This window comes from Temnothorax curvispinosus, unplaced genomic scaffold (genome assembly GCF_003070985.1).
Source record: "Temnothorax curvispinosus isolate PA1 unplaced genomic scaffold, ASM307098v1 QBEX01012454.1, whole genome shotgun sequence".
NCBI lineage: Eukaryota > Metazoa > Arthropoda > Insecta > Hymenoptera > Formicidae > Temnothorax > Temnothorax curvispinosus.
This window is the reverse complement of record NW_020222234.1, coordinates 1,148,865-1,176,718: the sequence shown is the minus strand read 5'-3', so window position 1 is coordinate 1,176,718 and position 27,854 is coordinate 1,148,865. Positions and strand designations below refer to the sequence as shown.

General features: G+C 40.1%; 1 protein-coding gene across 3 annotated transcripts in view; it reads left to right on the top strand.

Annotated features, from left to right (window-relative positions):
• Positions 1–27,854, top strand: part of LOC112462483 — a 291,597-nt gene that overhangs the window by 41,638 nt on the left and 222,105 nt on the right. For all 3 annotated transcript variants that reach the window (XM_025028281.1, XM_025028283.1, XM_025028282.1), the window contains exon 3: positions 9,192–9,392. In XM_025028281.1, coding sequence (XP_024884049.1) covers positions 9,192–9,392 — 201 coding nt within the window. The remainder of the gene's footprint in view (positions 1–9,191; positions 9,393–27,854) is intronic.

The following is a 27,854-nucleotide window of genomic DNA, read 5'->3' as shown; positions in this document are numbered from 1 at the left end:
GCTTTTGTGGTGGACCATTCCGTACAGCTTCATAATAATTCCCATCGCGACTGTCGACGAAGGGCAGCGACCTTTCCGCTTCCTCTCCGCCGCCTGTGAACGGCGTAGAATCGGTGGACAAATATTTGCAGTATCGTCGCTGCCAGAAGCGTGTACGGTTGGTTCAGGGTTAATAAAAGCAGCCCGAGTAAGCGGAAAAAGCCGAGAAGATAGAAAGAAGCGGAGAGATAGAGCGAGAAAGGGAGAGAGAGACGGAGAAAGAGAGCGAGAGCGAGAGCGGACGAGCGAACACGGTGCACTCGCCTCTCATGCCACTCAAGAGGTGGTTGCTCCTGTGGTCGATCGGTACGAGCACGGGACTCGAGTTTCCACCTACGAGTCGCCAGGAGGGACGTTTCCGTGCGCCGCGCCGCGCCGAGCTGAGCCGAGTCGGTCCGCGCGCCGGTAGAAGAGGGATTTCATTCCGCGTGCTGTTCCGTTTGAAGAGCTGCCCGCCGCTCGCGCGCCAAGGGATTCATCCTCTCCTTCATGTACGAGAGTAAATCCTTCGTGATCGTCGTGCTAAGCGCGCGCGCGCGCGCGAGGCCGTGGCCGAGGTGAAAGTCTCTCCCTTTTCTCTTCTTTTAAGCGGACAAGTTTACTTTGCCTTCGCACGGGTGAAGTAGTCGAAGTAATCTGCTCGTGGAAAATAGCGAACTTAACGGAATCCCTGGCTCTTCCTATCCTTATTTTCCTTTATATGAACTTTTCGTATGCTCTATTCATGTAGTCCAGTTTTTATTTGTCATTCTTATCTGGTACCCTTAGGGTACAAGAATACAAGGTGATAATCTGTTATCTGTGTGATAACCGTTATTATTTATCTATAGCACAGACTCGTTGTTAGATGAAATGAATATTCTATGAGATAAAAGAGTGCCGCGTGATAAAAGCAATTAATGTATAACATTTTTTTAACGTTGACGATTCGTATGTACATGGCTTAACATACTCCATCGCACAATTTCGACGGGTCGTTTCCCTCGGTTATATTTGTTTTGCGACACGGCCCATTGTCGCGGTAGAATTTTCTGTTATGTAACTATTGCCGGTGCGCTTGATTCCCGGTTAATCGACGCGGTTTCGAAAACGGTGCGATTTAAGGGAATGGAGAAATTATCGTGGCGTTGGTGTAACGAAATCGACTTTTCGGCGCGAGGCGTGGACGAGGGCAAGCTCGTTCGCATGCAAAGTACCGTTCGCTTTACAGTCGGATAACACGAACGGCAATTATACGTGACTCACTCGATTAGTATTTATTAGTACTAATTAGTATACTACGAACACTCTCCTTGTCGGTAACGAGCTTTCTTTCGACGTTCTTCACGTCGCTGCGGTACTCTTTGTCGCCGCTTTTCACATGAATCATACTAGAAACAAATGGTACACTCGTCAGTATCGCGAAACGCGCATGGTCAAATCACTGTCATTAAGGGGATGCTGGAGCCGTCTGTTTTACCGGCATTTTTTGTCGGCACGTAGCGTCGTATTAATTTGACAGAATTAAAAATCCTTCTCCAGAATTGCAGTACATACATTAATGATTCGGGGAAACTCCGATTTTATATAGAAAACGAGAAAAAATTACGGAAGTACAGATTTCCTTATCCTACTCTTATCCCAATATGGCGTCTTGAGTTGCGGCGAGCTGTCAGCTCGTCACAAGATGTATTTCATATAAGAGATATACCATTGGTACGAACGCGAAAACAAGTTTCCCCGAATTGCACAACAAGAAAAACATCGATAAACCCCCCAAATCAAGATTTGGAAGCGTAATATAAAAGTATAATGCCGGTGTGCATCATGCGTATGTGTGCGTGCAATGTAGCGTGCTATCCTTGTCTATATCTTTGTTTATACAAGGACAGATATAGTTCGCCGGTCTTCTTTACCGACGCCGATCGAGTTCGGCTACGGCTCCAGCATCCCCTTAAGTCTCGCGAGATATTTCTTTCTGTAAAGAACGGGTTTTGTCGAGAATGTCAATCCAATTCGCGCGAATAACTTCCTGAATTTTTCAAACAGTCGGAGAGAGTTGAACGACAAGGATTTATAAATGAGCGTCTCGATCCGCGATCTGTCACATCTCCATTATTATCGTTCGTTATTGGACGTTATTTGACTTTCCCCTATTTATTTCGAAAGGCAAGTATACGCGAGTATGCATGATTATTTGCTGCTACCGTGGAATTACTTTCGAGCAAATAAAGGTGCAAACACGATTATGAACTCAAGTCCTCGATACTTTTTAAACCTGAGTGCAGGATTCTTTGTTCTCGTTTAGCGTACTTCCTTGCTTACATCTTTTGTACACAGATTTTTGACTTTGCTAACGCGAATGGAATATCCATTATTATTGTCGACTTGTAATAGATCGTATTGCCGACTATTATTATTAAATGTTAATTAATAAATAGCATTTGACGGGAAAGAAGAGAGAGAGAGAGAGAGAGAGAGAGAGAGAAAAAGAGAGAAAGAGATCTGATGCATGCTGGTAGTCGCTTAAATTGCTGTTTCTACGAGCGTGCGCGTCTACGGGTAAAAACTTCCCGAAAGTATTTTTAACTCGAGAGTAAATTTCTCTCTCGCGCACACACATATGGCGAACGCGGGCACCGAAGAATCGATCTTCAGGAAGTTACTGTGCGCTGCCGACGCGCGATCCGAGATCGTTTCCTCTATTCTTTAGCGTCACGCGATTTAGCGTGTAACGCAAATTAAGCGTGCAATTACGGGAATTAAAGCGCCTACTCCGCTCGCGATTAGTTCTCTCGGTCTCATTCCTTTCTTCCTTCACTCCTACGAATATATCGCGTGTGCATGTGAAACTGTGTGGGGTATATCATTTTATAGAAATTCATAAACTATGTAGAGCTTTGGTTTTATTTTTAATAGCGTCATTCTTGATTGATCAAATAAATAGTTCTGATCATATTAAACCAAAGAAATTGCCTCAGGATAAAACTGACAGATGCATGAACCTGACATTTCAATCCGTCTCGCAAGAATTCCTCCTTGTTTTTCTTTTTTTCGTTAGATTTCTCGAAAGGCAAAAGAGGCAGAATCTGTCTCGAAGATAGAATTGCGGTTTCGATCCCAGGCAAGCTTAGAATTTAAAGCTGACAAAATGGGATCCAGTCGCGCGCGACGGTGCGCGCACGATTACCTTCCCTTTCGTGCCGCGGTTAAACGGCGGCGTTTGTAATAGCGGCCTCGTCGCTCCTAGCGCCAGCCGGAGTCACAAAGGGTATGGGAGCGACACACCCACCGGATGCATTTTATACACACTTCGCTCTCGTAGGTAACCCACGGTGACGTCATCGTCCTATATACAGGGTTCCGTGGCAGCCGTGACCCGTCGCCGCGACCCGTGGCAGCGACTAATCTTTCGTCGCGCGGTCGCTATTACGAGAAGTTAACTCACGGATTTCTCGGTTTCGCTAATAACGGTGCTTGCGCACGATGACATTTCCTCGTGATTTATACGAGGATTAATTAATTGATTTCTTCCTCGAAGCACGGATTTCTCGCATTTATAAATATTTTGATGAGAAAATAATGCGCTTCTCTTGTAAGAGGAGACGAAAGAAATATTTTTGATATCTTTTCTTCACAATTAGCTATCTTTTAGAACGTCCCTGTGTCTCTAGAAGTTCTGATTCATCTTGTACGAGAAAGTACAAATAATACGTAATGTGCAATTTTAACTTCTATTATAAACTTTCAATGGAAGACATACCTACTATAATTATAGCACAAGTTTTACGTGCGTTTTGTTTCCGCGTGATTATGATTTTCTGTCCTACTTGGCAATGATTAATGTACGTGTCAGAATGTAAACTTCGATGCGGTTGATGCACTTTGGACGATGTCCTCGAGCAGTTCGATCGCAGCGAGTACGATGTAGGTATGTCGGATCATGAAAGCACTTGATATGCTAATTCATCCTTCAATCTCATGCTTCTTCTGTTGTACGAAACAAAACTTGGAAATTGGGATAACATTTCAAACCGTAAAAATTCGTAATAATAAAAACTTGCAATAACATGTGACGTATGTGCATAGAAACTAGAAATATATATATAAAAGGAAGGAAAGTTACATTATCGATAGGCAAGGCGACGGTATTAGTGCTGCTTCTAAATCTAATCTTTATAAATAATGAGTTATATTGTTTGGTATTTTATATATACGATAAGCACATTAACGTTTATCCTTGTAATCTGAATCACAAGATGCATTAAATTAAATTATTGTTGCACAATTACAGTTATAACACTTTAAATTGCTGAAAATCGCGCGATAAATTGCGAAAAAATTGCGAATATATGTGAATAAATCGTTCGATGTTAAAGTCTAATCCGAGAAATGATCATATCAAGCTCCTTATCTACTTTTATGACGCGCAGTAGGCCGATCTTTTAATTGGCGGACATTTAAGAAGTACCAAGAGGCGTTTCACGTATCACGGTACACTCGTATGGAGAGAATGTTGCTACGATGGAGAACGTGACGGACAGACACGTGGTGCTTTTTAAACGGGCGTAAACGGTCTTCTTATAGATATGCACGCGGATAGCGTAACGCGTGTCACGCGTCTAATCACGTGTACATGCGCAGAAACGATTTGCAACTTTATTAAGCCAAGTGAGGCACCGCTCCGTCCCGCTAAACCGCCGCTGCTTTCCACGTGCGCGGATTGATTAATGCCCGTTTCCATGCTGCGTACCTCTCCCAGCTTCTTCTCTTTCTCTCCCTTTTCTCCGTCTCTCTCTCGCGCGGACTCAGCCTCCCTTTCGCGAATCTCTCTCTAACGGCTCGCAACGGTGGTCCGTTGCATTATCCGTGGCTCCGAACAGAGCGTAGCATTGATGGATATTGCGGTTGCTTCTGGTGTATTGTGTAACGGCGCGCAGCCGCTTCGCTTCCGATAGGTTTCCCCCGTATTCGTGCGGCTATTTAATTAATGACGGCCGACCCCCTCGCGCATTTTTCGATAATTATCGGGACGTCGCGTCGCGGCGCGTATACCGCGCTCGCGGGAATACATGGCTGGCTGTATGGGCGGTCGACAGACACGGTCGAGAAAATATCGTCGAGAGTTGCCCCACGCCAGGCGGTTCTTAATATTTCGTAACATGCATGTACCACTTTCTTAATCCTGGTTGAATCTTTGGGTACGTAAAGTACCGCAATGGTTTCGCGTTGCGAATTAATTTAACATGTTCGAAGGAGTGTAGTAATTTCTGATTTGTAACATTCTAACAAAAGAGACTTTAATGTCATGCAATGTATAAATTTCAAATATATCCTCTATAATACGTCTTAAAGAACATATATGTTGAAAAGTTTTTTTTTCCAAGGCGTGTGTTTGAGCAACAAATCCTCTTGCAATAGATCATCGGGGATCGGGGATGGGTACGCAAAACGGTGGGAAATTTGGAAGCTGACTAAACAAGTAAACGCGCTGTAAGCGTGTGCACGAGACGAATTTGACATGCGTCTGGGTTAATTTGAAATTCGACACGCGTAATGTAATGGGGAACTGAGAGACTTGATCAATATTCTAGGGAGAATAGTCACGGACCCTTTCACAGACTAAATACGCTTAACTACGTCAAAATTTAATCAACTGTCGCATTACCTATTCATTTTAGCACTATTCCCATCAGAAATCCCCTTGGTAACATATACCTACATAAAACTTAGATATAATTAATATGCTTAATCTTGATTTTTTATTATCATTGTTATATGCATTTTTTTATATTTCCAAAGTGTAGTCTTTTATGATTCTGAATTTCATGTCGAGCATTATGTGATAAATCGAATTTAATTAGAAGTTTAAAAATACTTTAATTAGAAATTTTTAAATATTTGAAAAATCTTTATTGTTTTATTTTTATTACATTCGATGTAAATTTCCACAAAATTTAATCAAAGTAATTTTTATTTACATTACATTATTTACATTTTATAATATATACTTTTATTTATATTATTATTCTAAAATCCTTCTATATTGTTTTTGAAATTCTACAATGCTTGTTTAATTCATTGGTGCATATTATTTCGTTTTTCATTTCTTCTCTTCAACCCCGATCTGTATTTTAAAATATTCTTGCCTAAAGTCTCCCATATATAGCTTTGCAGCTGTGAAATGAGATTCCGTCGATCAAAATGCAAATTGCCGCGATGAGCTCACGAGCAGTGGCGCTATTATGCAAGGCGGGCTACTAAACAAAGAGACTAATCAAGACCTACCTCGGTGTAAAAGCGTGATTCTAATTTCACGGACGAAACGCTTTATCTTTCATCGCATTGGCTCAAGTGCACACAAAGCATAGGGAACAAATATCTCTGACATAGTGCTTGACATAACGCGGAAAGATGCATTTTTGTTGTTGGATTTATTAATTCTTGATCTCTTTTTTATACTTTTGCACGATGTACATATTACATACAAAATAAGATGCTTTACGTTTGGTTTTTAAATGTATGTTTCTCAATAGTTTCGAAAGGAATCCATTAAATTTCTGTTTCTAATAATAAAAATAAAATAATTTACTGATAATTAATTACAATTATTATTTTTACAATATAGTCTTCTGACATATAATTTTTGAATAATTTATAGAGATTTATGGGAGCAGATATATATATATATTATAAAATTTTAGTTTTATTGTAGTAGTTTTCCTGCTCTGTGTGGATTCTATTCTTCGAGAAAAGACGTTAAACCCTTCACTCATTGTAGACCGCTTCGCATTGACACGTGAATATGTGATAGTAAATCACAGTTTGTCTATTCATACGAGTAAATACATTAATAAACAACATGTGCCCATAAGGTAGATGATTAAAACCGCCGCCACGTGAATCGCGGTTAATTTATATGCGGACCCAGACAGCCCAGACTACGTGTCCGTTTTCATCCCTACGAATCCCCTGCGGGAGATGCGCGCCTCCCCTAACGAGCCCTTTATGCACAATGCCGACTTACCCTTTTCCCATAAATTTCAGGTGGTCAAATATTGGTACTGACTCGTGTCGGCCTGTTATTATGATCGGCACACCCCGTGGGATGGCACTACGTGACAGAACAAGAATTATCGATAGTATTTCTTCCCGAAGTAATTATAACCCCAGATAGTGATTTTTTTTATTTATGATATACTAACGCGAAATAATACATATAATAATATTTTTTATTGCTAAAATATTATTTAGTTTTTGTTTTTAAAACTTTAATTTTATGAATATCTCTTGCATGATCTGATCTAAATCTCACAATGTATAAATTTTGTAGATCAACATTTATGATACATTTTTTATATTAAAAATGATATTCAAATTATTGTACATGTACAGAAAATATCTCAGAAAATTATTTATTAATTCATCATTCATTTATTGATCAACTAATTTTAAGCCTAATTTTAAGCAAATGCTTTTTGAAATTCCATCTTTTTGCCAATTCCTTAATTTTTAATATTAATTATTTTAATAAATGAGGTTTAGAATACAGTTTTGCCGAAGTAAATTTTACTTGAATTTCAATAAAGAACATTGTTAAGAGCACTATATACGCGGTCGTAGTCGCGTACACTGTATAGTCGCATTTTTTGTATGCGTCGCACATACTCGCCACATCCGGTTTCGCTCTCGATCACCCAGATCCCACGTGAAACCCTCGACGGTGGTGTGCGTTTCTCCGAAAAGACAAGTCTCGCGCGCTCTCAACACTCCGCCGATCGCGTTGCGGTCGACCATCCGCACGCACCATGAGGGCGGAAATACGTGGGCGATCGGGCGCACATATAATGGTTACACCGCGCGTCGTTTTCCCCTCCTCCCCCGTTTCTCGTATGCCCTCGCTAAACCTCAATGTTTATGCACTCCGAGGCGGTGATGCGGCTCGATATAATGCACCCACATCGGGCGCAAGACGACACAGCCACTTGTTCACGTTGGTATTCGAATCTCGATGGGAAAGCTAGGGCAAATTGCGCCAATGGCGCAATATCGACGTTTCGCAAAAGAGATTGCGTCGCTTTTATCGGAGGTATGCGAAGAATTGGTCGTTTAAATTGGAATTTCGTTCGAAACGTGTATCTATTTATGGAGTTCTAGGTTGCGCCGGAATTATATCGATCTTATCGAATTATCGAACATTTTGGAGTCTTGAAAAGTTAAATATGTAAATGTATTGTTATGGTATATAATATTAGATAAATATTAGATAAATAGGTAATTGAAGATAACTATTTTCAAAATGCACGATACGGAAGAAAAGAGATCTCATTACTTGTTAAAGTAATTCAAAAATTGATTTAATAATGGATTAAATTTTTAAGTAATTTTTTGGAAAAAAAAGAGATGAGAAAAACATTTTTTATAAAAACATAAGCAATTAAGGATAAGCATTTGTTATCATATAGTCCATTCAGACATTGCCAGAATTTATAATAAACTATTGTTACATTATATATAACCACGAGAGTGTCCAAAAGCTATTGGTTTATTTCACGCTGTTTGCATTGGCAAGTTAAGGATATCAAGCACTATACGCAGCTGATACGATTTTGCACAGATGCGCTTCAGAAATAATGTTCTAACCGGTATTGGTTTAAGCGATGCGCTCGGGAGGAATATTGACGTTTCTCTCCCGTGGGTGTTGCTGCACCCCTGGTCAGAGATTCTGCCAGCTTTTGTCACAGAGCCCAAATCACATTCCCCTTGTTTACCCTCGCGTCGAGGGGGATAACTGCCAGTAACAGATTTTGCGTGTGGCCGCCGTGATTCCGTAGCGATGTGAATAGATCCGCGAAACTGCTCGATCCCTTCCGTCTCGATTGCTTCCGGTGTCTGGACATGTGTTGAAAACGTGTGATTAATGTTGCGGTGTGTAGCCCACAAAATGAGCCGTGGTAATTTTTACATTAGATTTATGAAAAGATTCTTGATTGAAAGAAATTTCTCTCTATTTCTTACATTATAATTGTCTCACGTACGATATGTGTTCACGCTCTTCAAAGGTGTTCAGCTGTATCCGTATGTGCGACAAAAATTAATTGTTTATCGCGCAATTGCAATCTTGAAATTAGTTTTCGTACAAAAGTCAGCGAAATCATTTTACTGTGCTACAGAATCGTGGAGACTTCGCTTCCCTGGTCCGGAATTTGCTCGGACCGATTTATGGCGACAGTGTTATGGAACTTCTGATAAGACAAGCACGGGATATCCTAGTTTGCGCTTATCATGGCAACTTGGAAAATTTCGTGCGGACTTATCTCTCACCTGCTGCAACGCTGCTAGCGGAAGTCAAGAATGTCGCCGCCTCCGAAACGGTGAGTTTCTTTATAACGTGATGATTGTGCCATTAGTGTATTATCCTGAAACGTTCACAGTACGATGAAAAAAGAACGCAATTAAAGAAAGCTGCTTACACAGATAGATAATTCTGCGAAGCAATTAAAGTAATCAGGCGCATGCTCTCCATGTACGGTTAGATATCTGCGATCCTGTTTGTGAGTATGATTACAAAGTTCCAGTTACTCTGCTTTTTAAAATACTACGGGTATCGAGGGTCGTAAAATTAGATGGAGAGGCCTATCATTCGTGCAATTTTGCTCACAAGGTGCTTTATTTAGTCTAGTTGAATTATTTTAATATAGTTTAGTTATGAAAATAAAGAGAATATAGTGGTATATTATATTATATTAATGTATACATTTTTTTATAGTAATCTATTAATCTTCTTAAATATTTTTGTTGAGTAATTGTTTAAATTCAAGGAATAAAGCATATAATAGAACTTCTCGATCAAATTGTGGATGATGCACTGTGGCTGAAATTTAGATTATTTGAAAGATTATTCTCTTAATTGCCTTAACCCTTTTCGAGGGGTCTTAATTAACGCACTCACGGATTTAAGAAATCGGTTGGGTGCGTCTGCGAATACTCTCTCGAGACATCCCGTACCCTCGTAATCCGAAATTAAACACGTGTAGGCCACGTGCTCCTTTCGCTCTCTCGAGGGTAAAGGGTTGCCCGCGAGAACAGATATTAAAGGCGGGGTTGTTTTTTTCGTTATGTCGCTTTGAGGGCTGGATCACCGACAGTCGTTTCAGCCATCGTTTAAATTTAATTGAACTCGTCGTCATTAGCACGAGATTGCTACTCAAAGTGTGCGCGGTTTGTTCTATTGCGCGCGATAAGATAACGTCACATAAACCACGCCATGGCGATTTGCGTAACAATGCGGCTGGTACTTCAGCCAAATTGATTCGGAATACAAACACATAAATTTTCAACAGCAACTCGTGTGTATTCCTCTAAAGTTTCTCTAATATGTATTAAAAATGAGATTTCGTAATAGCTTGTGATTTCGGTGAAGAGTATAATAAGAATAGATTACAATTTCGTTCTTTTTCTTTCTCGTTCACGCGAGGTAAATTTGCGCACGATTTATCGGCGAGGCATACAGTCTACAGCAAACACGCGAGAAATGAGAAAGTAAACGTAAGAGCGGATTATACAAGATTTAGAATTCGCAAACTGCTCGGCCGGCTGCTGTTCTATATTACTCGTGCAGCTAAGGAACGATAAGCTGAACAATTCGATAATATGATAGAGCACATGCTCTTGCAGGTGATATTTTTTAAGATGGCGCAAAAAAGATTTCTCGCCCTGGACGCGCACCTGCATTGTCAGTCTAGTATCTTTACTAGGGGGGCAGGCGCCCACGCGCGCCCTGTACGAATATTTACACCTCGTATCTCGCCCGTCCGTCCTCTTTCTCTCTTGTCACTTTTTTTCTTATCCGTCCGCTTGCGCTTTATCGTCGTTCTGCACCGAGCGAAAATGTGCCACGGAGAGGCACTTCGTCCGAGCTAACTGTTACATACGCGAACAGCCAGGCTCATAAAATCTATTTGCTTGGACCAAACATCCTCCGCGCTCTCGTACTCCAGTCCCCGATCTTACTTATCCTACTTATCAATGTCGGTTACGAGCGGAGCAATCTCAGCGAGCGGCAGTATTCTGTGTCGCGCGTCTTCTTCTCTGTCTGTATGTCTACGATTATAAGTGAGGACACAAACGTCGTTCAGTCTCGTAAAACGAGAAGACTGTATCCAAACTAAATTAGATATCCCCGCATAGTACTTGAAACATTTCTATTTCTTGCAACAATATCTTCTGATGATGACTGATGTTTATTCGCACGAAAGCTTTGCTGGTTCAATATGACAAAGTATTATGTATCAAATTTTTAATTGGAAGCGATGATACTCGTACGCTACACATCGTAAAAGATCTTGTTCAATTAGGTAGAAGATATTTATATAATCATTTTTTAAACAAGTGCAGCAATTTCGTTTGTTCTTTAGAAGACTCAGCAAAGTGTAATGTATGCAATACATGACACTAATGAACTCGGCGATGTGCCCTCGCAAATATTCGCGGAGAACGGGACTGCGTAGCGACGTAGGAATGTTGTCAAAGAATGGTAGGTGTATCCCATGGGGGACGATAGCACGAAGACACCATAACGGTGCTCCGTCCGAACCGATTGACAATGATTGAAGGCTGCGGGTCTCGACTTTCAACCGTTCGGACCAGGGTCTCAACCTTCGTGTAGACCACCAATATATATCTTCGCCATGCTATCCGTTGATCTCCTTCTGCCTTAATCTCGTGGATGCATATAGCTCGGCGCCGCCGAATAGAAACGGGAAACGCCGGCTCATGCGTTCACTATCGCGCGGTAATACGATTTCACGATCATTTCGAGCGCGATGTTACCTCCTATGGTGCTTCCACTTTTCCACGTTGAATTTTTCGAACGTATTTCAAGTGTACTTATTGCGCCGTAATACCATACCGTGTGAATTTTGCCTTCACTTCGTTATATCGACGCTTTTAACTTTTACTGATAACTTTAGTAGATATTTTATTTCACGAGTTGAGTAAAGAGTTTGGAAGTCATCAATATATTAGTGTCTCATTTTGATTTGGCAAAAATTATAGCAAAAGTTTGCTCATTTATAGTAATTTTTACATCGGTTTTTAATTCTGTTATAAAATCTGATATTATCACGTACTGAGATTGCTCCGAGATTTATGAACAAGAAGATAGGCATTTTTTATTATTCACTTATATATATATATATATATATGTTACATATATATATATGTAATACATATTTACAGAGAGAAAATATATTAATTAATAACAAATTAGAATCAAAGCCATATGGTCCAAGCTTAGATCTTTGACAGCCTCATATTAATTTTGGCGCGCGCGCGCGTGTGTGTGTGTGTACACACACATACACACACAGGGAAATTAATATAAGGCTGTCAAAGATCTAAGCTTGAACCGTATGGCTTTGATTTTAATTTGTTATTAATTAATATTTTTTCTTTTGCGTTTATATCTTACATTAAAAATTAATACGTTATATACATTTTAATGGAAGCAACTGCTACACTTTTTATAAAATGTTAATGCACAATAATAATTATATAAAACTTCTTTCTTTGGTACGCGAAGTTGCATAAAATTACATAGAAATGTCGACATAATTTCCCGAAGGAAAAAATGAATTAAAGCGAAGATGTAATGGCCGATCAATAATACTACTTCGTTTTTTTTAATCCAGTTATCGAGACCTGTATCATTAGTTCAGGTTCTCGATTGAACGCCGCATAATTATTCGGTAATTTACGTAATAATTATGAGAGTAATGAAATGCCCACTCATAGAGTGGACATTATTTTGCATAAGCCAGGAAGGCGACGGATTGCATAATCGTTTGTTGCCTCCGGCGTTGATCCGCGCAAAAAGTGAGACGAATTTCTAATGATACCCTTGGTCACATCGTCGAATTGCCAAGGGGATCCGGCCAGTGGCGGCAGCGGTGCTGCGCATACTGTGCGTGCACGCACGAAACAGTAATGTGGCTATAAAACACGTAAGTACGCGTCGCTTCGATAGTAGATCGCGATAAGATAGTCTCTGCCGGTTGTCATCGCTTCGCGAAGGTAGCGGCGAAGATAGTAACGACAACAACGCGACAATCGGGAAGCGGAAGATACATTGGTCGACAACTTGTTTCCATCAATCGCATTTTACGTTTTTTGCATTATATGTTTTTTATATAGCGCTTTGTGTACAGAAGCGTATATACATAAATTTCTTTAAAATGTTGCATTGTGTTAATTCAAGACTAAAATAATGACGTAATGACGAAGATAATAAAAATAATTATGGTTATGTGGAATAATGTATAGGTACAATTTTATTGAGTTACAATGATAATTGCAGATATGTCCAGTTGTGCGAAAATAAATAAAATTGAAATAATATAAAGCTATACATTTTTCAAAAATTGAATTTAAAAAAGTGCAAATAATAACTTATGATTATTTATGATTATTTTGCGATGTATGACGTTGGCTGTTCCGCCTTCGAGATATCGACGTCGCCGCCGTATTCGGCTTTTCTCGGCAAGAAAGCAACGCGGAGAAATCTCAGGGATCGAAGCACTTGTACTTTAGGAAGATTGGAACGAAGATTGAGCGGTTTCTTGCGCTTCCCGGGGAGCGCGCGCGCTCGCGCGTAGGATAGAACCGCCCGAAGAACGGTTCCGTGATGTTCCATGTCCGGGCGGCTAATAAATTAGCCTCATAAAACTACGGGCGCCGCAAAAACCACGCGGCTACTTCGTAAGCTCATAGAGCCGCGTCGAGAAATCCGCCTTGGACAAGCCGCACGCGAGTTATCTGTAGTCTCTCGGCGGTCCTCTTGAAGGTACGATTTAATTGGTAGTCAGCCTCGTCGTGCCTTTCACCTCCAGCGCATCCTTCAGCCGTGAATTGCGCTTCTTAAGCAGGGAGAGAATATTGTATCTGTTCCATTCGGTATATATAGCTCGGTTTGTAGGGAATTTATCTGTACCAATAACTGTTAATTGCGCCATCATTTCCAATTTAATCAACTTGGAAGTGAGGTAGAATAATTGTAACACACACACAAAGCCGCGTTCAGGTTCAGAGATAATAGTACCCGATTAGAATGCGCACGCAATCGCGAGATTGTAATTATCGAAAGCGGGCAGCTGAAGCACAATGTCACCGCACGATCGTGGTCAACGAAATTCAATTAAGCCGTACCTCCCTCGAAACGAGAACTCGATTTACGTATAGTAGTCTCGCGAGATCCATTACGCGCGGAAAATCCTGTGCACGCGATACATCATACCTCGCTGTTGTCGCGCCACAATGCGAAGGATCAAATTGGAAATCGGAGAAAGTAGCTACTGTAAATCGGCAAATCGATTGGCAGCCGTTAGATCTGTTGTGAGAAAGCGGGCGTGGAAACTGCAATTCCGGCTCTCCGAAGCTTTTCCGTTTGTTCTTTCTACTAGAAAATCGTTTCTGTTCTCTTGTGTGTGCGAATAAATGTATGCACAATTCTGCGGTTTGCACGCATGCACTCACGCACGCACGTACGCACTGTGGCTTCCTGTTCTCTCGGTTGTTAAGCAGTCGCCGCCGTCTCCGCTGTCACTGCATGGTATCTGTGTACTAGCGAGTACCGACACGTAAAAGCTCGTCCGATCGTAAGTCGTGGGCGTAAAAGTGCCTACCGGCCCTTGCGGATGTATACGCACGTTACGCGTGTGCGTGTTGGAAATATCTCGTGTGGATCACGGTGTCTGGTCTTCTCCTCTCGCAAAAACTCATAGTCTGTTCGGAATGTTACAAAGCGCAATTTTATTCGAAATACACATATACGAAAGTGGGTTATTTTTTATATGATTTAAGTATGTGATTAGAATTATCGCGCGCGATCGATCGCGATATTAATCGCTTATCATCGGCTTTCATTTTATCTAAATTCTTTACCATGCAAGTTTAATATCAACAAATATACATCTATATATTAAATATATTGTATTTATTTGATGTTATCCACACTGAATAATTTATAATAACCTGCAAGTATTAATATTTATTTCATAAAGTTCTAATAGATATATATCATGAATTCTCGTTCACAATTTCAAAAGCTATTCACATATTTGAATTATATCATAGATAACATCAGCTGACACTAAAATTTGTAATCTATGTATTCAGGTTCTATATCTGGTATATTGTGGTATATTATCATTTATCGGATATCAATATATAATCACGGACATTGAACTATCCTTATCAATAGATCTCAATTAATTCTCATTTGATTATCTTTGTACATACCTTATTATAAGAATACGTGCAATATGTGCAGTATGTAAAGGAATAATTTTAAATTAATTATATTATAGATAAGCAGTTTAAACATCTATAAAATATTTACATAAATTAACAAATAAATCCTTTTTTATTTTAGAAAACAAAAACATTTGAATTTCGTTCAAACTCAAATAATGATAACGAGAAATGACTGATAAAGAAGTAATATGGTGTGTTATACACATAGACGTATATGTCTATGGTTATACATTGTTATGTTCATAAAATTTTCTGATAACTATGTACATGAAGCTGTATATAATTTTTTTATGATTTTCGCGTTTTGACTAAAGCACATTGTAGTTCAAAGATTAACACGTGTGCCAAGTTTTCTATCCCTAACGGAGGTAAACTGAAGTAAACTAAACGAATGCAATGTATTCCCTATTTAATCCGTCCAACGCCCCGGCATCGGGGCTCTTCCGTTCTCCCTTTCCTTTTGCCTGTGCTCGTACTTCATAAGCTCGTAATCGTATCTCTTTACGTCGTTATCTCAGGCGGAACGTACCACATAATCCGCCTATGCGGTCGTTGTACCCCAAAAAAGACACGATTCTAGCGACGACGAGTCAGAGCGCGGCGGTATATAAATTCTGCGTCGCACCGAAGAAGACGGAAAAAGATTATCTCCGTGTCTCCGCAATAACGCGCGCGATTATCATTATTATCCAGCCTTTGCGCGCGGTCATTTGATGCATTGCGGCATCTAATGTGTCGCGTAAATGCGTAAAAGTGCTCTACACGGTGTGTGACGATAATTTAGAATCGTTTAATCACTGAGAACGCTGGCGGGAATTCGCCTTGTCTCCGTAACCATAACTCCTCCGGTAAGCGGAGTAGCTTCGAACTGGTCAGATCAGCCGCGGGAGTTAACTTGTAGCTTTTAGTCCCCTTTAATATGCTGTAATTAATCCTCGGTGGTGTTCGAGCGTTTTTTTTATCTCGCGTAAACCGTATGTAATACACATACATATACACATGATTCGAAGCGTATACGTGTCTCACTGATGTAGTGACAATTCAAAGAAAAGATCGAAGATGAAATTCTAAAGATAAATTTTCAGCAACTCAGGGATTCGATTTTATTTTGGTCCAGGTATCACTAAAAATTAATTAGTATTGCTGAATTAAATTTCGGTAGTTGAAATTAGGAGACAGTGCACGAGTTCTGATATACTTCGTAAACACGTAAACATGTGGAGCTTTTTTATTGTTCAAACGGTCGGCACACGCGCACATATCGACTTTCCAGCCGGAAATCCGCGTTCGGATATTAATTGAACGATTGCCAGCACCCTCGGCTACTCATTATACACGCTTTAATTCGCACGGAGTCGGGCTCGGCGCGACGCGACGCGACGCGACGCGGCATCGCATTCGTATTCTGGTCGGACGGTTGTCGTTCCCGATCGCTTGCCGAGACTCGCGTTATCCCGCATGAGCCCGCGGAACGGTGCTGCGAGTCGAGCGGGAGACTCGCGCGGAAACCCATTACACGCCTTGTAATAAGCACTTTAACGTGCCGCCGTGCCACGCGCACACTCAGGAAGATTTTCATACGTTGAGATATAATACGGTAGTAAACCTGAGATCATCAGTGAAGTAATTAGATCGATATTGCGGTGTCTTTTTACTGGAGAGTGGTAAATCCTTCTCCCTAACTTTTCTAGGAGCTCCGTGTGATTTATCGTTTATTATCTTGTTTATTATCTTGTCATTTAATGCAAGCATATGAAGAAGTAAAAGCGGTAGTTAAAAGCAGTCGGTATTCGGGTCGAACGTATATAGAGAAGTTGCGGAAAATCAAATAGTAACGGTAATTGACCCGTCGTTTTCGTCGGAGATAGACCGCGTGATAGACGGGGGAAGCGCCTTGAATAGCGAGGAATATGCGAAGTGAATTCTGACGAAGAAGCCGAACGGCGCTCACAGTGAAAGCGTAGCAGTAGTTCCCGTTCTGATTGATTGTCAAGAAGATTGAGTATCTCGGATTTATCTCGCGTATGCGCGAACGACGCCGCATAATGACGCGGGCGCGTTGCAGCACGCGTACGAGCGAAATTATTCGCGCCGTGTACATACACGATTACGTCTTATCGTGCGAAAATCGGTTTATCGACGGCCTGTCGGATTTCCCATTAATGCCTGCGTCCCCGACTGCGGAAGGCAGACAGATATACCATTACCGCGACGCCAGGGCGACAATGTCCGATAGAGTGGCAGCACCCGACATTCGTACACAAAGTACACATACTTTCCTTCTTCTTATCTATTCCCCCCTTCCCCTCGTTGGCTGTACTTCCTGCATATGGAAATATTTCGAAGTGTGTTTCTACCTGACGGGATAATCTTTTATATCTATGTTGCGCAGTTTGCGGCTAATTGATCGAGGATTTATGCGACATTGCGAGCCCGAGTTCTCATGAAGTCCTGAAAGCGCAACGAAAGTTGTAATTGGAGAAATAATGACCCAGTTGTGGGCGTGTGGAATCCATGGCTGTTGGTGGAGAAAGTGTAACATACGCGTTTGCCGACACCGCCGCTGCGCGATCGCCGGATGATTTCCACGCGCCGGGGATTTTCTATGTGTTCTCGCACTCATCGAGTCTCGATCGCACCGCGCTGCGCCGCGCCGGTGCCGCTTTTCTCGGTGTATTTCCTCGTGTCGGGAGATAAATCAGTCGAAAAGCGAAACACGCCGCGCATTAAATTTCATTCGTAGCCCGATTTGATTTATGAAAATTAGTACCGATTTTTTTTTTCTACGTTGAACGAATGCACGTTGCATTCGCTGCACGCAACTCGAATCAATCTGCGTCGCGAACCTATTATTCAACGCTGCCGCGGTCATTGGCGGCACAAACGCGCCGCGATGTTGCGGCAACGTGACTACAATCCCGGCGCCGACTGTTTGCTTAATAAGAGGAAAATTTGTATTTTCATGAGTTTTTGATGAGACTGATGAGTTTGGCGAAAGAATTACAATATTTCATACATTGCGTCTAACGTCTGACTTATTTGTTGTCGTTCCAACGTGTGTTCGGAGAAGATTACGTCACATAACACACGTTGGGAAACTGGTAATTAATTTTTGACCGTGCTCATAAACTTCGTTCATCTTCTTTTGGAGATGGGTCTGAACGAATAGGGCCCAAATAATAACTTGTTTTTGTGCCGCGTCAAACGTTTCTTCCCCTACGAATGGGTGGAGCGTTTTCAGGATCATGGGATGTATCCTATATTGGCAGCTAGCTATCTTTCTTGGCTGAAACCAGTTTGTAGCATTATGAACATCATTGTTTGCCTAGACCGGTCAGGCACGTCAAGAAATATCAATACAACTCCCTGCGGTACTATATTACCACTTCAGAGCTTCTATTCCTGTGAAAGTATTAAATCGTATGTTTATTCTAACAACAAACCAATAATATAGGGACGATTATGGGAATTTTGAAAAAATATTACAGACGCAAAATTTCATATACAATGTTTTATTGAAGATACGCGTTTCACGATGAAGTTATAATAATTTTTTAAGATAATTATAATTTATAATATTACGTAATTATAGCTATCTTGAAAGTTATATTACATAATAATTTGGACAATTTTTCTATGAAGATGAAAATAATGATGGTTATAAAAATGTTATCTTATACAATAATTATTGTTGTTAATTTAAACTGACTATAAATTTTTTAATTACAGATTGCACAGCAAAATGTAACAAAATTTAAATTAAATACAGTCATATGAACTTTTTGATGTAATTAAAACAGAAATTAGAGTTGACGCTAACTTTAATCACAATTATCCTTGCGCATTTTAATGAAACATATAAACTCTATATAATCTGGACAAAACTCACAATAAAAATAGATTAAATTAAGCTTATAAAAGTCGAGTGAGACATATTAGATGGCGAAAGCAATTAGAAACTTTTTCGTAATCAAAATTCCCGCAGGGATGACTGATCCGCACAGTCATTTGGGCTTAGCGGACCCGAGCTATATATACCGCGGACACTCGTATACATTGCATCTACACATTACATATACAATATAACATACAACCATGTACAGATGCTTCTATGAGTAATAATGCAATAAACAGTTGAGAAAAAATGACAAGAGAGATAAAATCATTAAAAATTTGGATGTGTTATAAAACAGGATTTTTATTTTCCAGAAATAATTTATTCTAATAAAATTATATTATTGATATAAGTCTACATTGTATATTGAGTGCATATTGCGTATAACAATATCATTATTAAAAGAAAATTAGATATGAAATTACTGATAATATAAACATTTTAGAGCCGTACTTAGCACTTTAAATATTACAATTAATCTTTCTAATTGATTCTATTTTATAAATATAACATATTGAAAAGATTACTGAGCATACATTGAATTTCAAGTAGTCGATTGGCTTCAAACGAGTAGTCGAGGATGTTTTATAATTAAACAAGCAAGCATTTAGTCCACCTCATTGACTCCCGATTTCTCTTCGTGAAGAAGATTCTCATCGATCTCCGCTCATCGTATCGCAACACCAACTGTGTCATTAGACCGAGCGGCACTCGCAAAGGCCGAATGTATCTCTCACATAGCGCGTGAGACGCGAAAGGATGCGTACGCGTGTGCGTGCGTGCCGCTGTCGTTCCGTAATGGGTCGGGGTCGACATTTAGGGCCCTATCGACCGTGCGATTTCCGTTAAACCGGCAACTTGAATAGGCCATTAGTCGCACAACAGGCACATAGTATGCTGAAGACTGCACTCACGGAGGACGAACGATGGCGCGGTTAACCTATTTACGTATCGATTGGCGAGGCCTTTTATTCGCCTCGTTCCGGTTGCAACGCGTGTCATATATCTGCAATCGCCGAGAAAGAGATTCAATTATATCTGCAGTGTAGTTCCGCAGTCGGAAATATATATTTAGATCCTCTGCGTGTGAATGAATGAACTCTGACACGAGTTATTCTTATAGGAGTCGATAAAGAGTCAATATGCTAATTATTTTTTGCTTTAACATATACTTTTTATTTCAAAGACGAATTGAAACTATAGGATGCATTTATGCTCATTTAGCTTCTATATATTTTATACACCGGGTAGTTAACTCACTAGTTCGGTTAAATGTATCAAGACTTACTGATATAGGTAGCTTCGGTAGTCTGTTTCTTGTTTAACGTATGGCGATGTTGTAATCGGGAAAACAAACGTTCAAATAGACAAGAAATAACTTTTCCTCTCGGACGCGGCGGACCGTAAGCGCTATTGTTCATCAGATATCGCTACGCGAGTCAATAGTGATTCATAGCAATCTGTGGTATACAATTTAATTTGCGCTGCTCTTGCATAGTACAGTCCTCGCAACGTACGTAACATCGCACCTTGATATAAATTGCACGAGATTAGTACGGCGCGAGCCATACACCGTATCAAGACTCATATTTCACGGGCGTTTCGAGAATTCGCCATATGTTCGCTAATATATACATCGTTGTATGCGAGAAGTGGTTGGACGTTTAGCGCCAGTTCAACATTTCTGTAATCATTTTGCGCGAAATGCGATTTTCCATGCGACTTTCACCTTTCGCCATGTAATAATCTTATATTCTGTTGCTGACAGATTAAAACGCTTGTGGTGCATCCAGTGCATGTGCTAACTTAGTAATTAATGAGCATAAATGAGCGGTCTTCTTCTCTTAACATTCGCTTTAGGATTATAGCATACACGTATTGTAACAAGTTCGTGTTTATCGATTTATCAAAAAAAATTAACAAATAAAGTCAAATAGAAGATGCAAACTCGGTAAAGAAATTAAGAGAATATCTCTAAAAAAATATATAAATTGTGACTATAAATGTTGTTATTTACAGATAGCACAGCAAAATATGTCAACTGTAACAAAATTTAAATTAAAAAATAATCAACTTTTTTGCTCTTTTGATTATAGGACTGACTTGCATTACGAATGCACTTTGTTTTTAAAAATAGTTCATGACACAATCAATACAGATGTTGTTTTACATAATCTATTCATACGAATGTGTTTCGATACAAAGTAGCGCGCTATAATCATCTTTCCTTTGTTTCACAACACACCTAATCCATTCTGGCGTTTGTTGCGAATTTGTCGAAAAGAGTTTTTCGTCGGCAACACGCATCCGCCGCAACCGTAGCCACGCAACGGAAGTCGTTATAGTACGAAAGACGGGGCGCGCGCGAAAAGCGGGACCCACATCTGTCCGCAAGACTTTTAATTGCATAATTTGCGGCATAACTTACGCGCCGGAGCGCCGTTCGCCGTTCGTTCGTTTTATTTCGAGCGAGGAAGCTTATCTTTCGCTTCCACGTGCCCCGGGACTTGCGGTGGAGTAATTAAAAGTCCGCCGTCGTCAATCAGAGTCTCTTCTGCCCCCGCTCTCGCCCCCCGCTGTCGCCTAAGGGTGAGATAGAAAGGCGCGCCTCGCCTCGCCTCGCCTCGCATCGCGCCGCGAAAGTTCGAAGTTTCTGCGGGCTTTCGCGCCCGCGAAAGTTTCCAAATGAACACTTTGCGGGACCCGAAGCTTGCGGGGCGTGTACCGTTTAAAACGAGACGGTGCGAGCTTTTTGCATGGAGAGCACCGTTCTTTCATCAGGTTAACGTCCGCTAGGGAACGATGAGCTTTTAAATAACGCCTCGAATGAATAATCTCAGGAGCGGGAATGAATTTGGTGACAGATTAAGTTTTGGAATTAATTTCAATTTACCTATAATACCCTATTGCGTCCTAATTTGTTTTTTGTTTTCAATTTCATCGAATTTATCCAAATTGAAATTAATTTCTTGGGATGCCTCTTACATTAAAATGCATTAAAATGAGCAAATTGGTTGTAAAACTCTTAGGGAGAAAAGTTACACAAATATTATTATATTATTTTATTGGACAAAGATCTATAAATAAGCAAACCCGCGTTCTTAACTTTTAAGAATCAATTTAAAACTGAGAGGTATGCGATTACAGATGTAGCCTCTATATGAAAATCTGTAGAACATGTAGCATCAGCATAAGTATATCGTGAGATAATCCTGATAATAAATAATATATCTCTTTCGAGATCGACGATAACTCGCGATCTCAAATTATACGTTCATCCCGGCTGATTATAATACGGTCCATTAATGTGGCAATTGGAAAATACGATAAAGCAGATGCGGACGGTGCACCATTAGCGAGGGGCAACTCTCTCTTTCTCACATTATGTACTATCGGCGAAACGTATTTCCCTCCATAAATCGGTCTTCTCTAAAATTAAGTTTTACATGCGAGAAAGGTGCGCTCGTACGCTAATATCGACGATCTTGCGAATTGCTCTTTTCCGGCCATCAACCGTCTGTCAATAGCTAAAAAAATATTGCATACATATGAAATACTGAAAATAATATAAACTTAAGTCTTTATATCACGTTTATTTCTATCTAAATAAAAACTAAATAATAAAATTGCATTTGTGTAATTAACTAAAGAAGATACATTATAGGTAAATTATGGGAGATATAAATCGAATTTTATTATTTAAATTTTATGAATAATAAACTTTAGCTTTTCAATAAATTTTAATTCAGTCAAAATTTTACTTAAAACTCTCTTGCCGGAAAATTTAATATCGGAAAAAGTGCGAGAAGCGACGTCTTCCGATAAAAAATTGACCATGAATTTCTCGACGTACCTACTCGAAGTCTAAAATATTTTTCAGTCGTTTTGACATATTCTTTACACATTGGTACGCCAGGAGGGATTCGAGTTGCGACCGCGGGAAATCGAGGTAATCTTCTCGCGTCTTCTCCGGCGCGCGCGGGTTTTCGGCGGAAATGGATCTGCGGTGAGCCCGTTTAAAGTGCCCCGGCACGGCTATTTGTCTTCGTTTTACCACGTTCACGCACTGATAGGCGGTGCCATTAATCATATCACCGTGGTGCATGTACACTCCGCGGTACGACTTGGCGCATCCACTCGCTCGCTACGTCGATACGCGTTATTATTATATGCGCCGCTGAACGCGAACGTGAGTGCGAGTGCGAGTGCTGACGCGCGATGGATTAATTGCGTATCACGTCGTCACGGCGATTATAATATCTCGGTGCTGGCCGGCTCGCGTAGCCGGCCGCGGGCGATATTCTGGCAGTGAACGCGCGCGTTAGACGAATAATAAATTTAATTCGTCGGCATGCCACGCGATGATAGCCGCCGAGCTATCGTACCCACCCTCGTCGTTTTCACTGCGCTACGAAAAAATTGCACCGCGATCAACCTATCGGTGCGACGCGACATGTTTCTCCCCCTCGCGTGCAACGTGATCTTTCGGCCGGAAAATCGATTCACTTTCGAATTAAGGCGCGATAACGAAGGCGTGTTTTGACACGCGCGATAAGACGGCGGATATCGATTGTGAATACCGCATCCGCCTACTTCAATGTACCCCGCCCTCTTTGCACCTTCCTTCTGTATGTATGTACACTGTTGATTTTATTTAACGATTTCTTCCGTATCAGATGTTTGTTTCGCGATTTAAGCCGACTCCGTGTTAAGTTGGACCGAGTCATTTCTCTTTACATAATTGCTTTCAATTCGAAAACGCGACATTAACAATTAAGGATTGAACAAGGAACTGACTAGTGAAATCTCCATTTCCACTTATACATAAAGATTTTATGATTTATTAATATTATTTCCTGTTATCATAATTCGTATGTTATTTTATTTTCCTAGTACTTAACATTATTTTTTCTACATCTACAATTACTAGTGATTATTTCTTACGATTAATCGCGTATAATATATTTTTGCATTAAACAAAAGTTTATTAAGTTATACTCTTGATTGATCTCTTTGTGATTAGAGCGAACCAAATGTTTCACCGTGAAGGAAAACATAACTTTACGGGTGTTTGCCTTTGTTTACGAAAGGGTTAACCGTGCGCCAGCTTATGCTCTAACGAGAACGTATCGCCCGTAAAGTCACGTAGTAAAGAAGTGGCAGCCGTTTAGCAATCGCTCGAAGTTCACGGCTCCGTGGCAATCGATACCTACCTACGCGCAGCGTTGCTAAAACAACCGCGGCGCACGTTCGGGTCGTCGCACCTTCCGGTCTTGGGCCCTCTTCCTACTCTGGGCTCCCTTCGTGTTGGATAATGGATGAGACCCGATATTTACATATTTTTCCATGTTCGTGCCGTGGAGACGGGTAGGTCAGGCGAGGCACAGCCTAGCACAAAGTTGCACCGAACTTACCTCTGTCTATTCATCTATTCCGGTTTACTCCGTATCGTTTGGTGCATCATAAAGGGCAGGATATTTCGGTGTGGTGTCGCTGTGCATGTAAAATTAGAACAGCCCGAAATCGGAGTTGTTTATAGCGACATAAAATTTTATTCGTAGTCTTTTTCTCGTCTACATTAGCTAATTGCTAATTTCGCCTAGCAGTATTTCGTGTTTGTTTTCGGCGATTATTTAGGGCACGACTAAATTGTATTTTATTAGAGGCATATTAAATTATTTATAACCTAAGCCATACTTATTTTATGGCCGCTTTTCTAAAAAACGACTCTGTAAATCTTCTAGTCAATCTAGTCAATCTATACGACTAATATTTTTTTCCCATTGTATGCGTGTTTTATTTAAGAATCTTGTTATATATGACAGCAATTTACATATTTCGATCAACAAGTCAGATTTATATAGTTTTAGAGTTGATAAATTTTTAGTGTGTGAATATTCTGGCTTATAATTTTTATAATTGCGGTTTTATTTTGTTCCAAACTTTCTGGGATTTAATTTCAACTTTTAAGAAAATAAATTTTTGGACATTTTTGGACTGCCGTATTTAAAGTCAATTCTTTCTTTTTCTTTTGATAGAATTGCGTGAACGATGTTATTAATATTTCATTTCTACTGAAGAATTTTAAGCACAGACTTCCATTTCTTTGATTTGAAAAGCGGCGGTTAAATTCATGTTTTATTTGTCTTTTGGTCCGTCTACATTTCGAGGTCTTTTATAGTATGTACATGAAGTACAGAAAGCTTGTGCACGATAGGCCGGGATGTTGGTTTCATTGTTCTTTCTCCTCTCTATCATGAAGGCGGAGGTAATCTACGTCAGACCGGAATAATGGAAAATTGTTCCGGCTACCCGAGCTCCGCCGGGGTGTTCCTAAAGCCTCCGGCATCCGTTATGTAGCAGAAGAACAAGGTTAGGCTGGGGCGACCGTCTGCTGTCCTGGCGACGGGGTGAACGGAGGTTACTACCCCTTGCAGACGCGGGCGCACTCCGAGGCCATTTTTCACGGTCGCCTCTCACCACTTTCTCCATTACTGGTAATGCACGAATACTTTTTTTTTTGCTACTCGCCGCCGCATTTCCAGCGGCGACGCGTTTTCAAAGATGAAGGATAAAAAATACACTGTTAACATCTTACGTTATTCAAAGTTCGTCTTGTCTAAAGAAGTCTTTACACAATAAATCTTAGACATTTTTTCACGGTATTGTATTATGTGAACTGGTAAGAACACTCAACCAACATTTATTCATCTTTCATAACATTAATGGAAAGTACATTTACCATTTTGATATAATTAAACTTCCATCTTTACATCAAATTTTACATTAAATAGAATTTATGGAATATTCTGATTTCTACTGTAATTTGTTCTAAAAAATAATTTGAGTTCTTGTTAGGAGAAATACGATCTGAAACTCCTAGCTTAATTAAAGTGAAACAAAAATTTTCTATGTTATATGTGTCAAAACAAAATGTTAGAACCGTTTCAGTCTTTGTATTAGAACGATACTAAAACAGGCAGTAGAAGATTGACAACTTGTTAATTGTATTCGAATGCATGGATGCTAAAATTATACGTCAAAATCGATTATAAAGAAACTCTTGTTTAGATCGGTACCGATTGATATATCGATTGACAATTGCTGATTGCTATTCGATGATTAATTCTCGGCGCATAAATGCGGTGCCTCTATTCAAGCGGAAAGTTTCAAGTTTCCTCGCGGACGGCAGACACCTTGGCCAATACGGAAGAGGGTATCAGCAAACACTTGAGAGAAATACGGCATATTGCCATCGTTTGATAATTATTCAGGTATCGAATGTCATGCTTTTATCCACTTCCTCCGTTTTTTCGTCTTTGCCAATATTCCGCCACAGAAACGGCCATGAGGGCCATTCCTCCAGTTCGTTCGCATTGCCGAGGGCAATGTTCGATAATGCACTCAATCAATATCGAATCTCGCTCTTTTCGCATTCGGGTTCCAGAAATTATGCATTATTGCGCTTGTGATGAAAGCAATAACGATTTGTGATAAGTCTGACAGTTATATTAGATTCATATTGAAAGTTTTCTCCTTGACAGTCTTGTCAATCGATCTTTCTTTCACGCTATCTCTTCGTCGAGATCCCGAAGAAAATTTGTTGAGTATTTTCGTTCCGATTATTTCGCCTTCGATATTTATTTCATGAAAGACGTCTGCTCCGATAATTGCGCACGCGAAAAAAGTTTATATACAGATTCGCTTGGAATAAAAAGTACGTTTCATAATGTTGTTCCCATATCGGATACCTCGTGATTATTCTGTACGATATTTCAAGATCGTATCTTTGGTAATAAGCGCAAAGAACAGAAACAAAATCACCCTTCTCTGATGTACTTGTAACGAAACCAATTTCGACTAATGCGTTGTTACCATATTCAGCATTGCGCTTTCCATCACTTCGCGTCCGATATTTTGAGGTGCATTCACAAATGTCCGAGTTTGGAAAAGAACGTAAACAACTTTGATTAAAATATATAACTATTAAGCGAAGTTTTATGAAATATTTTATTGCTAATATTTAATATAAAATACTTTTTTTATAACTGAATCGCGGCAAGAAGAACTTTTCAATGAATTCTGAACTTTGAATAGATTTTTAATTCTTTAATTAGCAAAGTACAACTCGAATCAATGTGCAGTGTTATTATCTAATAATTAAAAACATCTTTCTACTAATTTCATATTGGCTTGGAAATGCATACAATATTAACCATGTCTAAAAAAAAATATGTTCGGCATATCTTTAAAGAAAATTTGCGAAAAATTTTAAATAGAAATTATAAGTATAGAAGTATAGAATTTGTACTAAGATTCAAACAGTTGTACGTATCGCGATCGCTTTCTGATTGGGGTTTCTGTGGGAGAGGATAATTCTTATCCATCCATGATTCCTTTTTTGAACTCGCGACGAGACGAAGATTCATCACAGTTTTGGGTCCATTCGGAGCGAAAGCTGTATGTGCATCGTCGGCTGGGTGCACGTCAATGCCAGGCCATGGGGAAACCGGTGTTGTGTATGTCACCGAAAGAAACGGCGGTGGGGGCCGGCCGGCCGGTAGTTCTTCATGGTGGGGGGCCGCAGCCAGGGTTTCCGACCGCGTCGGCGGCGCTTAAGTCTCCGACG